At 41.9% G+C, this 13,523-nt stretch overlaps 1 protein-coding gene across 1 annotated transcript; it reads right to left on the bottom strand.

Moving 5' to 3' along the window:
• Positions 1–616: 616 nt before the first annotated feature.
• Positions 617–12,458, bottom strand: LOC105702846 (centromere-associated protein E). The gene is made up of 9 exons (XM_023432895.1): positions 12,377–12,458; positions 6,592–6,689; positions 6,296–6,515; positions 4,802–5,110; positions 4,169–4,356; positions 3,927–4,082; positions 2,590–2,878; positions 1,522–1,650; positions 617–1,002 (listed from the first exon to the last, which is right to left on the bottom strand). The coding sequence occupies exons 2-9, from the start codon at positions 6,660–6,662 to the stop codon at positions 823–825; spliced, it is 1,542 nt and encodes a 513-aa protein (XP_023288663.1). The 5' UTR covers positions 6,663–6,689; positions 12,377–12,458; the 3' UTR covers positions 617–822.
• Between the last annotated feature and the right edge of the window lie 1,065 nt (positions 12,459–13,523).

Here is a 13,523-nt window from a genome sequence, read left to right as displayed (position 1 = left end):
TGTCCTGTATGTTTCTTTATTATTTCATTTCCACGTTAAGGTGATGTGAAAGCGGCGTTAAAGAAGTCTCCTTTATAAAACTTTTCTCCGAACTGGGTGTACCGAATCGTCTCAAACTGTGCAATGTTAATATGAAGGGAATAAGTACCCTAAGGTAGGTCCTTAAACTCGCGAAATTTCATTTTCTATAAACTATTTTTAAAATACCTATAAACAAATTTGAAAAGAATTGAAATTTCATGAGTTTTAGGATCTTCCTTACAGTCTTCCTATTCACGTTGTAAAGTTTAAAACTATTCGGTAAACCAAGTTAGGAGAAAAGTTTTATAAACAAAACCTTTTCGACGCCACTTTCGCATCACCTTAAGGGGATGTGAAAGTGGTATCCGAAAGCTCAATCGTTCATAAAATTTTTCTACGAAGTGAGTGTCTCAAATCGTTTCATACTTTAAAACGTGGATATGGAGACCCTAAGGTAGGTCCTTAAACTCGCGAAATTTCATTTTTTATAAACTATTTTTAAAATACGTATAAACAAATTTGAAAAGAATTGAAATTTCATGAGTTTTAGGATCTTCCTTACAGTCTTCCTATTCACGTTGTATAGTTTCAAATTATTCGGTAAACCGAATTGGAAGAAAAGCTTTATAAACGAAGCTTCTTCGACGCCATTTTCACATCACCTTAATATCGTCCCACTATTCTCGCCGTCAGATTCGTCCTGGGACCTTAAGTGGTCCGAGGATCGAAAACGCGATCGATACCCTCCGATATCGGCATATCGGCCGAACTTTGGCATAAACTTCAAGTTTCTGGCGGTCCTCAGATTAAGTTGGCCTTCTCGCCCAAGGTAAGTTCCTTGAAGGATGCTTTGATGTTGTCCAAAGCTGCGCCTAATCCCGTCTTTATCTGGTTGAACTCCTGCGTCACCAAAGACAGCCTGCCCAGAAGGTAGTTGAGATTCTCGTCGACCTCGGACATCCTCTTTGTGATCTCTCCCACCTGTAAATCGAGGCATTTAAGGTGAAGTGAAACTCCCTTCAAATCAGTCAATTCGAATACAACACTTTTCGTTAAGGGTGTTGGACCAAACTATTCGAAACTTTGACACATCACTCCTGATCATCTAAGAATTGTCCTGACACATTGAAAATTTGGATTTTTCAAAAAAAAACTTTCCAACTCGGAGAATACTTTCTCCAACGATTTGACCTCTCAGATATATGTAGGCTGACTCTTTCATATCACCTTAACCCTCTATGGGCCGAATTTTTGTTTTCAATAAAAAAAAATTAGGGAAACGAAAAATCAGCAATTAGAAACCTATATATGCAAATGAAAAAAAATGTTTCATTTAAAATGTGACCTGAAAGTTACACGGGCCCATAGAGGGTTAATGACAATGAAGTTATTCAATTTTTGTAATGATAAAGTGACGTATGGGGTACCCTGCATTTTCAGCGCACTCTGGAAAAAACTCCATTTTGTAAATAGAATGGTGATCAGATATTAGGAGTGTACCTTGTTCTCCATGCCGTCCATCGTAGTGGTGGTTCCGTTCACGAAGTCTTCGTTCTGTTTGTGGAGCTTATCCAACGTCTTGGCACTTTCCACCATTTGTTGGTACATGACATTTATCTGCCGCCAGACCTTAACAAGACATACGATTACTCTAAAGTCGGGAAAAAGTTTCTGGGCAAGCCTTTAAGATGATATGAAAGGCGCTGAGAAGTTTAAGAGGTCGATAAATTAAAATTCATTTATACCCTTTATGGTGGGAACGCCGTTCTAAATACTCAGCTGATAACATAAGCTGGCGCGTCCCGTTACCGACTTTTATATTTATGTTGAAGTATTTTACAGTCTACGTTGAGAATTATACGAACTGAAGCGTTTCATATGTCTTTTCGGTAAAGTATTGATGAAGAGATCGACGTAAAACTGCCGAAATCCGGGGAATTCATTATTCCAACGACTGTTTAGGACAAACGTCGCCATCTGTGACGTTTAGCTGCAACTAAATTTTTTCACTCGAAAGAAGTGTTATCCCCGAGACAAGGCAGCATTCTCTTGCAACCGTTGGTGACAATATTTTCCATATTTTCCCATCTGACTCCGTAATAATCCATTTCTACGGTACTCTAAATTGTTCGATCTAGGTTCTAAGACTCCTCATTTTTTATTCCAACCCTTCAAAAAGCGTAAAACATCGAAAACGTGACCGGACCACGCCATGTTGGTTCTAGTCCATAAGTTAATCAATTTTTGATGAGAAATTAAATTTCATGAGTTTCAGCACCTACTTTAGGGCTTCCATATTCCCGTGGTGAGATTTGAAACTTATCGGTACACCCAATTCGGAGAATACTTTCCTCAACGATTTGATTTCTCAGATATATATCAGAGGAAAGAGTTAGCCTATATATATACATATATAGGCCAACTCTTTCATATCACCTTTAAGGCTTATACAGAAACTCTTTTTCCCCAAATTGTCCTCGGTTCTTTTCCATAGCATTTTTGTATACCATATTTCTATTTCTATAGCATGTCATAACTTTCTTCTTAAACATAGCTGACGATAATTACTTGATTCATCTCCTGCTCCATTTTGGTCGTCAGATTCGCGACCGCTCCGTTCTGGTTATCAATGATGTCTTCCGACATGCCGTTGATCTTGGAATGCAAGGTGTTATTAATATTAACACCTTGTCCCTTAACGAGGTCCCCGACTTCCAGAAGTATCTGGTGGACCCCGTATTCGACTCTTTTCTTCGTGTCCAGGACATGGTCCGCCATGGACACCATAACCGATTGGCCTTTTTCCAGATCGTGGAGTTCCTGATTAACGCGTTCCGCGTTGTTCGCCAAGTCGAGTCTGGGGAAGAATAAAAGATATGAGATGCAGGACTAAAACATACCACGCAACCTGTGCACTGTTATAACCTCCAAAGTCTGCGTTGCACGAAAAAATGTTATATACAAAAGTTACATGGTTTAAAAGGGTGCACTGCGCTGTGCATCCATTTTTTTTATTGGTCGAGGCGTTTCAAAGATTTAACGCGTTCCGCGTTGTTCGCCAAGTCGAGTCCGAGGAAGAAGAAAACATATGAGATGCAGGACTAAGCCATACCACGCAACCTGTGCACCGTTATAACTTCCAAAGTATGCGTTGCACGAAAAAATGTTATATACAAAAGTTACATGGTTTAAAAGGGTGCACTGCGCTGTGCATCAATTTTTTTTATTGGTCGAGGCGTTTCAAAGATTTAACGCGTTCCGCGTTATTCACCAAGTCCAGTCTGGGGAAGAATAAAAGATATGAGATGCAGGACTAAAACATACCACGCAACCTGTGCACCGTCATAACCTCCAAAGTATGCGTTGCACGAAAAAATGTTATATACAAAAGTTACATGGTTTAAAAGGGTGCACTACGCTGTGCATCAATTTTTTTTATAGGTCGAGGCGTTTCAAAGATTTGAAAGGCAACTTTGTTTTCTTAAACGGAACACTATATTTTTTATAGCAAAATATGGTATAGTATCGAATTCTGAGTAAAAAAGTATTGACCTTTATTAGCCCTAAGCCTAATAGCTAACGAGTAATTACACTTTATTACTTAAAAATTTTCTTCACATAATATCAAATTGGAGATTCAACCTTATCTCACAGATTTCCGCAGGACATCGCTGTCCTGCGGAACCTGGAGGGAAAAGGGCTAAATGAAAAAGATGCCTGGTCTGGGCTAAATGAAAAAGATTACAATAAAAAATGAAATTTCACGAGCACCACGTTCTTACTTAGGGTTTCTATAATCACGCGGTGAGGTTTACATCGATTCAGTGCATCCAGTTTGTAGAAAAGTTGTATTAGTAGTAAATGTTTTATATATTTTTATATATAGAATGACCCTTTCATATCACCTTAACGCTTCGATGTTGTCCTTCGCCTCTTCCTTATTTTCTGCGACTTTGCTCTCGATGCCGTTCACTCCTCTCGTCACGATATCCTCCAGAGCATGCTTAGCCTCCTGCAGAGTCATCTGTGTCTCGTTGTGGAACAATTGGACCTCTGCAATCCTGTTTTAAATCAGGATCCTTTAAATAGCGAACCAACTCCGGCATTTTTATGAAGGTCTTGTAAGTAGAAATTAATGAAATTCCACCTCGGCAAGTCTCTGATGCGATCCGACGTGTCCTCCAGCAGCTCCTTGATCCTGGTGAGCGTCCTGCTCTGTTCTTCGACCACCGGGTCCGGCAATTGGTCCTGGGGTACGTCCACCCTGGGGAACTGGTCCCTCACCCTCTGCAGGGTCGCTTCCATGTCCACTACTTTTGTTCCGATCTGCCTCACCTGGAAGAAAAAGGCTTTTAAGATGAAGTGAAACCCCTTCAAATCATTGTCACCGTCCTTATACAAAATACGTTTATGCAAAGTTTCGTCGAAATCCCTCCACTGCCCCTACGAAAAATATTTAAAAAACCGATTTTTCGCTAAACTTTGGGGGGTTGTTTCACCCCTTAAATATGGACCATTGCAAATATAAAAAAACACGTGTCTCTTAGATTTTTGTGTTCTTCAACATATATGAAACTCAATAAGATCGGAGGCGGATGATAGATGAATTTTAATTTATCGACGTCGATGAAATTTCTCAGCGCCTTTCACATCACCTTAAGGGGATGACAAAATGAAATCTCATGGGTGTCGGGACCTTCCTTAGGGTCGCCATGTTCTTGTGGGAAAATGTCAAACTATTCGGTCCTCCCGGTGGGAAAAAAATGCGAGCAAAGCTTACGTCGGCGGCGACGTCTGCGAATTTGGAGTCCTGCACGTCGGCGGCGTCCTTAAGCCTGTCGGAAACCACGTGAAGGCCCGACTCCAGGCGCGCGATGTGCTCGCCGATCCTCGCCTCGGTGTCGTTCAGCTTGGCCACCAGGTCGGGGGGACTCTCCGAGGTCGGCTCCGGCGAGGGCGTCGTCGGGGACCGAGTGTTCACCTCCGAGACCTTGTTCTCGATGTCGGTGAACCAGCCCTCGAGGCGGCCCTCCAGGTCCTCCAACGCGTCCGCCGTCTTCTGCATCTGTATTCGCTCCCGCTCGTCCCTCTGAACACCAGGCGACACGTTTACAATTATGAAATTATGAGGGGTTCTCCAAGGGAGACTCTTAACCTTAAGGGGATGTGAGAGAGGCATCCGAAAGCTCAATCGTTCATAAAACTTTTCTACGACCTGGGTGTCTCAAATAGTTTCATACTTTAACACGTGAATATGGAGACCCTAAGGTAGGTCCTGAAACTCGCGATATTTCATTTTCTATAAACTATTTTTAAAATACCTATAAACAAATTCGAAAAGAATTATAATTTCATGAATTTCAGGACCTTCCTTGTAGTCTCCCTATTCACGTTGTAATGTTTCAAATTATTCGGTAAATCGAGTTGGGGGAAAAGTTTTATAAACAAAACCTTTTCGACGCCACTTTGACATCACCTTAAAGCACATCATCTCAGTGAATCGCCCTCACTGGAAAAGAAACCTCAGCGAAAATACTGAACGGTAGGGATACTGAACCGACTCCGGAGAAAAGTTTCATAAATGAGACCTCTTCGACGCCACATTCATATCGCCTTAAAGCACATCATCTCAGTGAAAAGCCCTCACTGGAAAAGAAACCTCAGCGAAAATACTGAACGGTAGGGATGCTGAACCGACTCCGGAGAAAAGTTTCATAAACGAGACCTCTTTGACGCCACATTCATATCGCCTTAAAACACATAATCTCAGTGAACAGCTCTCAGTGAAGAACAAATCTCAGCGAAAGTGCTGAACGGTACGGATGCTGAACCGACTCCGGAGAAAAGTTTCATAAATGAGACCTCTTTGACGCCACATTCATATCGCCTTAAAACACATAATCTCAGTGAACAGCTCTCAGAGAAGAACAAATCTCAGCGAAAGTGCTAAACGGTACGGATGCTGAACCGACTCCGGAGAAAAGTTTCATAAATGAGACCTCTTCGACGCCACATTCACATCGCCTTAAAACACATCATCTCAGTGAAAAACCCTCACTGAAGAAGAAACCTCAGCAAAAATACTGAACGGTACGGATACTGAACCGACTCCGGAGAAAAGTTTCATAAATGAGACCTCTTCGACGCCACTTTTACATCACCTTAAAACACATGATCTCAGTGAACAGCTCTCAGTGAAGCAGAAACCTTAGCAAAAATACTGAACGACATGGATACTGAACAGACTTACTTAAGGTGATCTTTAAAAAGCTACCTGGGAGATGAGCTGTTCGATCCCCGTGATCCTCTCGTCCAACTTGACCAGGTGCGTCTTCAGCCCGTCGACGGTGGCCACCTTCTTCGTCAGCAGGGCGATGGCCTTCCTCATCTGTTCCCCTAGCTGGCGTTCCCTGGCCTCGTGCCTTTCCAGCTTCTCCGTGTTCTCGCGCATCATGTGCACCAAGCTCAGCATAGCGTCCTTAATGTCCTCGTGCCTGCACTCGGAGAAAAGGATAATTCCCCTCTTAGCAAAAGACGACATTGCGGATTTTCCTCTTACTTCCTACTTACGTTATCTCTCTGGAGTCACCAGGTCCTGTGCAGAGGCCCAGGAGGAGCAACGCGACCGCCGACGACCACATCCTGAGGAACCCTGGGGTGTCGTTTATCTGAAAGCAAAGAGACCCAAGATAAGTCTCAAGAGAAAATCGGGGAAAGTCGAGCGAGGAAGAAAGGTGAAGCATTTCCCTCTAGACGTTATCTAAGCGTCAACTGAGCGTCATTCCTCGCTTATCAGTCGTCACCTTTGCCTCAAGAGCCCAACTTGTCGCGTGTCCCTCCGATCCCCTCGATATCAAAGATAATGCTTTTTAAGGTGACATGAAAGTGTGATATGTACATACCAAAAAGTTAAAATATTTATAAAACCTTTCTCTAAACTGGGTGCAACAAATTATCTAAATCTTTAACACGTGATTATGGGGACTCTAAGGAAGAACACGCTGCCCGTGAAATTTCATTTTTCGAAAATAAATATCTTTTTTGACTTTTGTCCGAGATAAGTACAATATTTTTATCGAAAAATGAAATTTCATGAGCAGCGCCTTATTCCTTCGGATTTTCCATAATCAGGTGTTAAAGTTTCAGATAATTCGTGCACCCGGTTTGGGGAAAAGTTATATAAATATTTTAACTATTTATTATGTATATATCACACTTTCATATCACCTTAAGGGGATGTGAAAGTAGCGTCAAAGAGGCCTCGTTCATTATTATTGAAATTATAAATTGAATGTCTTAACAGTGAATTACTATACATTTATTATGAAATTCCAAATAAATTTATAATTTTATAACAACACGTTGTACACTTTCAGTACATAAGGTTGCAGGGAAATTATAGTTTGGATGTCTTAACAGTGAATTACTATACATTTATTATGAAATTCCAAATAAATTTAAAATATTATAACGTCACGTTGTAGTTTTGCGAAATTCCGTAGAAAAATCATAAATTTGATATTCGAAGGTCATTTAGTGCGCATTGTTTGCAAATGTACTTACACATGTGTAATCTATAGCATACGTTGTACATTTTATTTTGAAAATGTGTTACAAAATTATAATACTTTTTTTTAAGAGTACAGTTCGCTTCCACATAATGAAAGACAAGTCGGACGTTGATCCGAAAAATGTATCGGTCTTTCAATGATAGATTCAATAAGCGAGCAGCCAGATAAGAGAGGGTCGTCGGGGCTGACCCTTGACTCAGGCTTCTAACGAATTCCCGCAACTTCGAAGAAACATTTGCGAGTTTTTCTCGAGACTCGACGAGCCCTCCTCGAGGTGATGTGAAAGAGAAATTTCATCGACGTCGGTAAAAAGAGACTCTTCTAACTGTTATACCATCCGAAACAGGGTCGTGTAATAACGCGTCATTCGAGATCTTTTACGTAATCCAAGTAAAATACCTAGTAAACTATGCGACAAAGATGGCGGTACCGTAACCTCACTTTTTCAAAGTTCTCAAAGTATACATCACTTGTGAATAAACGTTTACTTCATCATGAATTTCTATCTGGCCAGTGAAAACGATTTCTTTTTTTGAAAACTGACCCAGATGCTAAATTTGCATCAAATTTATCTCATAAGAGATCATGAAATATGTCGTGAGAGTGTCGAAATTTTTCTTCAAATTTAATGTGTAATTTGTGTATATATATTGCGGACATTTCATGCAGCAAATTGATTGTAAATCGATTTTCCTCGTCACATGATGATCATGAATATCTATCCGAGGAGTGGAAACGATGCCTTTCTTTGAAAACCATCCCAGATAGACAGTGATGCACAATTTGCATCAAATTTGCCTCATAAGAGATCATGAATCGAGTCATAAAGGTGTCGACATTTTTCTTCAAATTTATTGTGTAATATGTGTACATACATTGCGGACATTTCATGCAGCAAATGGCCTGCAAATTGATTGTAAATCGAATTTCCTCATGTGATGCTCATGAATGTCCATCTGGAGAGTTACAACATCGATCTAGCAGGTCCACTTTTTGCGGAACCGACTGTTACGTCTTTTCATCCCACTTCGGTATTTTCTCATACGACCTCACGTACGTCTTCTTGTACTACCTCATGTACGTCTTTCCGTATCAACTCATGTACGTCTTCTCGTACCACCTCATGTACTTCTTCTCGTACCACCTCATGTACGTCTTCTCATACCACCTCATGTACGTCTTCTCATACCATCTCATGTAGTACCACCTCATGTACGTCTTCTCATACCATCTCATGTATGTCTTCCCGTACCACCTCATGTACGTCTTTTCGTACCACCTCATGTACGTCTTCGCATACCATCTCATGCACGTCTTTCCGTACCACCTCATATACGTCTTCTCATACCATCTCATGTACGTCTTTCCGTACCACCTCATGTACGTCTTCCCATACCACCTCATGTACTTCTTCCCATACCACCTCATGTACTTCTTCCCGTACCACCTCATGTGTACGTCTTCCCGTACCACCTCATGTACTTCTTCCCGTACCACCTCATGTACGTCTTCCTGTACCACCTCATGTACTTCTTCCCGTACCACCTCATGTACGTCTTCTCGTACTACCTCATGTACGTCTTCTCATACCACCTCATGTACGTCTTCTCATACCATCTCATGTATGTCTTCCCGTACCACCTCATGTACGTCTTTTCGTACCACCTCATGTACGTCTTCTCGTACTACCTCATGCACGTCTTTCCGTACCACCTCATATACGTCTTCTCGTACCACCTCATGTACTTCTTCCCGTACCACCTCATGTACGTCTTTTCGTACTACCTCATGTACGTCTTCTCGTACTACCTCATGTACGTCTTTTCGTACTACCTCATGTACGTCTTCTCGTACCACCTCATATACATCTTCTCGTACCACCTCACGTACGTCTTCCCGTACCACCTCGTGTACGACTTCTCACACCACTTCGGCGTCTTCTCAAGGAGGAATCTCGACTCGTCGCGACCTAACGGGCGTTTCGCAAGCGTGCTCCCGGTAGGGACTTTCCCTGGTCGTCCATTTTCTTCCACTCCTCCTGCCTTCCTCCTCGGGGAGGTCCGGGTCCGGTCGTCTCGTCCAGGGTCGTTGCTCCGATGAAAGGAGCCCTTGTCCTTCCTGGCTGGTCCAGGCTCGCGTCAAGGTCCGCGGTGGCTCTCCTGGGAGCCGATAAGTCGATAAGGAGCCGCTCGGCTCTCGTTAGAAGGGGATCATCCTCGGGGCCCGATGAAGGCTGAGCGATAACTCGGCATCGAGAGCCCGGAGATAAATATAGACCTGCAGATGTAGTCCATTAGAGGCTTCTCGGTACGGGCCATGTGGTCCATTCCGAGCCATCTGTGACCGGAGAAAAACCCTCCGCAAGAGAACTTTTCTTCGGGTATTGCGATCGTCGACCCACCCGGGAAAGCCTTCCCCGAGGGGGATTCATTCAGGAAATCATGGACGACGTCTCCATTGAAGGAAATACTTCAAAGGGACAAAGGCAAAATGATCGGAGGTCCATGGGCGGTCCTATTTCAAGAATCATGGACGAGAAAACGCGAGCACTGTTTAGAAGACGTGATAATTGCCTAAACAACTTCCCCAGTAGCGTAGAATAATTTCTAAATATTTCTTTGTAATCTTTGCTAAATATCTCAAGCGACAGATTTCTCAAGATTTCTTGCAGATTTCATACGAAGATATCTGAAATATTTGTTGAAAATCTCAATGACATATTTAGTTTCAATAATTTATAAACATAGAGAAATTATATTTTTTAATTTATGAACATGTAGTAAAAATACATTTTTTACTTCACGACTGTTATTCTATTCTAATTTCTAAATATATGAAATTCTGAAGCTGGTTGCCGCAAACTTGTATCGTGCGTCGTCATGGACGTGATTCACGTCAGCGGCAATCAGGAATAGAATTTAAAATGACGTGAATTCACGTCAGCGGTCGCGAATGTGTTAACTCCTTGCATTTCAAACAAATTGCCTATAAATTTCTCGACGTATTTCACTTCACCGTTAAAAGCGCCCATAAAGATGAGGTAAGCGTAAGGGCCTTTTTGTCTTACTCTTGCACTTTGTACAAAACGAAGACAAAGATCGATTTTGCTCGTCGTCAAAATGACCGAGACATCCTATATATTACGTCCACGTGCTTTCTCTCTCTCGCGTTAACCCATTTGCATCGTAAGGAAGTACGAAAAGAGGGTCCTTATCACCAAATTTCAGGCTGAATGATAGTGACCAGTAAAATTGAGCGTATACATACGCTCCGGCGATAGTGACCAGTAAAATTGAGCGTATACATAGGCTAATGATGCAAATCGGTTAATTAAGCTTTTTCTCGCAAAGGATCTCGTATATTGCCGGGAAGAAAACAAATGGGGAAGGTCGAGGAGGCACCGGCCGCGTCTCGCCGTTTAATGACCCCCTCGAGTTCGCAAGTGCGTCAGCCTCTATTTCGATTACCTCGAATATAGCTTACTCCCCGGTGCACCGAGTCGACCGAGGATCTTTACGGTAATCTTAGAACCTCTTCGGGATTTACGAGCTAGTGGCTTTCCCCCCTTGACGCGTCTCCTTTTCGCACGTGACTTCGAGGTCGACGTTAAGTCGAAACGATAGCCGATGGGTATTTATCTTGAGGGAAGAGCCCGAGAAATTGTGACCGACCCACAACCCATATGACACCATTGTACCTAGAAATATTCTTTAAATATTTTAAGGTGATATGAAAGAGTCAGCCTATATATATATATATATAAGTATCATCAATACCAGTATATATATATATATGCTATAATATATACTAGCGATAACTCGGCATCGAGAGCCCGGAGATAAATATAGANTATATATATATATATATATCAGTCAGCTTATCGATTCTGATATTCGTAGTAGTATTGGGCCCAACTCGAAAGAGTTTCTCGCCAAATACATGTATATGCACATATAAGTGCGAATCCTTATTTATGGGCCAATTTGCACACTGTTGCGAGAGTCCTTCGCCTGGAGGAACGCATTGCAAAATTAATTAGACGTCGCCACTCGCTACGTCGGAGCAACGGCCTCGGATTCAATCGATCAGCGATCGATCAGCGATCGGTGAACCCTCGAGCGAAGCTTTGCCATCTAAGGAGTATAAACGTTATGAAGGCGAAAGAAATGAAATTCTTGAGAATTTAAAAACACTACCAACGATTCAATTGTGTTAATTTGACGAGAATATCTCGTGAAAATAGCAAATATTAAGTAAGTTACCGCAATATTCTCGGTAATATTACTCGAACTGAAACTCTCGAGAATTTGAAAGCACTACCGACGATTCAGGTGTGTTAATTTGACGAGAATATCTCGTGAAAAAAAGCACATATTAAGTGAATCACCGCAATGTTCTTGGGTTGTATTACTCAATCTGAAATTCTTGAGAATTTAAGAATACTGCCGACTACGATTCAAGCGTGTCAATTTCACGCGAATATCACGTGAAAAAAGCACATATTAAATAAATTATCGCAATATTCTCAGTTTATATTACTCGAACTGAAATTCTCGAGAATTTGAAAGCACTACCGACGATTCGAGAATGTCAGTTCCACGCGAATATCTCGAGAAAAAAGCATATACTCCGATAGCAAGCGAACAAAGATGACACTGGCGACATCGTTCAGTATTCGAAAAGCGTCGGTCAGGAGATTGGCGGATTTAAAAAATTCGCGCGGCGATCTACATCGGGCCGCCTTTTAGTTTGCGCAGGCGCAGTCGGAGGTCGATCCTACTCACGTCAGATTCGGGGTGAGAGGGTCCCTCTTTCTACGCGAAGCCGGAGCCTGGAGTGGACGTCCCACCGTCCTGGCCGCTGAACGACTGAACGCTTGGCCATTAAGTAACTCCCCGTTTAACATTTAAAGAAACTGGAAACGACTGCCGTAGACAGCGCCGCCAGTTGCGATGGCGTCGCAATCTGTTGGTCGGAGTCGGAACTACGTGCATGTCGCTACCCAGAAACTCGAAATCCAATTCGGGACTTCTATAGAGTTCGAAAATTCTCGGTAACATTAAATTGGAGAAGGTAACTGTGAAACATACCGTAAGTTACCGAGAACATTGAGAATTTAAGAGAACGTTAATTTTGTTATTTATACTTTAGGTTTCTTCGTTTAAATAACTTTTCTTTTTTCAATCAACTTCAAAGTTCAAGCTAAAGAGTAATAATTACTATTAGAAAATATTGATTATAGGGTCGTATTTACCTCCAGATAAAAATATTCACGTATGTACAACATCACGGAAAATTCCATGCGATTTGTTTCAAATGAACTGATATTTCATTCAGCGACGAAGCGAATGGGAGGTTTTGATTGGCTACGGAGAACGTACAACGGAAATTCCCCTCTACGATGTTTCTCTATAGCTAATCGAAACCTCTCGTTCGCTCTGTTGAAAAATTCAAATTCTCATAATTTCTCGATAAAAAAGGCTTTGGAGAAATTACCGATAAGTTACCGGGAATTTCGCTTCGTTCCTGACGTAATTTACTGGATTTAGAACTCTAGACTTCTCTCCAGTCGAAATTTGGTAAGTTCGAATTTATATGTCGATAGAGATGCTTAGGATTGAATCTGCGTAATTATTAATGCGACGGAAACATGCGATTTACTGGATCCGGACTGTTGACTGAAGATTAATTGATTTACAGCAGGTTTAAACGACGTATAAACCAGTTAAACTTTGGTTAACCAGAGGTGAGATTGAAAAGAAAGATTAAGTCAGAGATGAGTTGGAAGATTGCTCACGGGCAGGGTCGCGCGATCGCACCATGTGCTGCCCTCTGATTTCGTACGTTAGCTTTCACAGTTTTTTGCCCCCAAGGGCGGCGCAATGAATTTCTGGTAGGGGCTAGCGAAATCGCGATGGCTGTGCCATCTAC

The sequence above is a fragment of the Orussus abietinus genome, unplaced genomic scaffold (assembly GCF_000612105.2).
Source record: "Orussus abietinus isolate OABI.00-Male unplaced genomic scaffold, Oabi_2.0 scaffold483, whole genome shotgun sequence".
In the NCBI taxonomy this organism is placed as follows: Eukaryota; Metazoa; Arthropoda; class Insecta; order Hymenoptera; family Orussidae; genus Orussus; species Orussus abietinus.
The sequence above is the reverse complement of the archived record's forward strand: the minus strand, read 5'-3'. Positions and strand labels throughout refer to the sequence as shown.

What these genes read in the sequence shown, in the direction of transcription:
- LOC105702846 (XM_023432895.1), bottom strand. Translation starts at nt 6,662, where the DNA reads ATGTGGTCGTCGGCGGTCGCGTTGCTCCTCCTGGGCCTCTGCACAGGA. An exon ending in TGGAGCAGGAGATGAATCAA is followed by an intron (nt 1,651 to 2,589) that starts GTAATTATCGTC and finishes TGTCTTGTTAAG; the next exon opens with GTCTGGCGGCAGATAAATGT. An exon ending in TGGACGGCATGGAGAACAAG is followed by an intron (nt 1,003 to 1,521) that starts GTACACTCCTAA and finishes CTCGATTTACAG; the next exon opens with GTGGGAGAGATCACAAAGAG.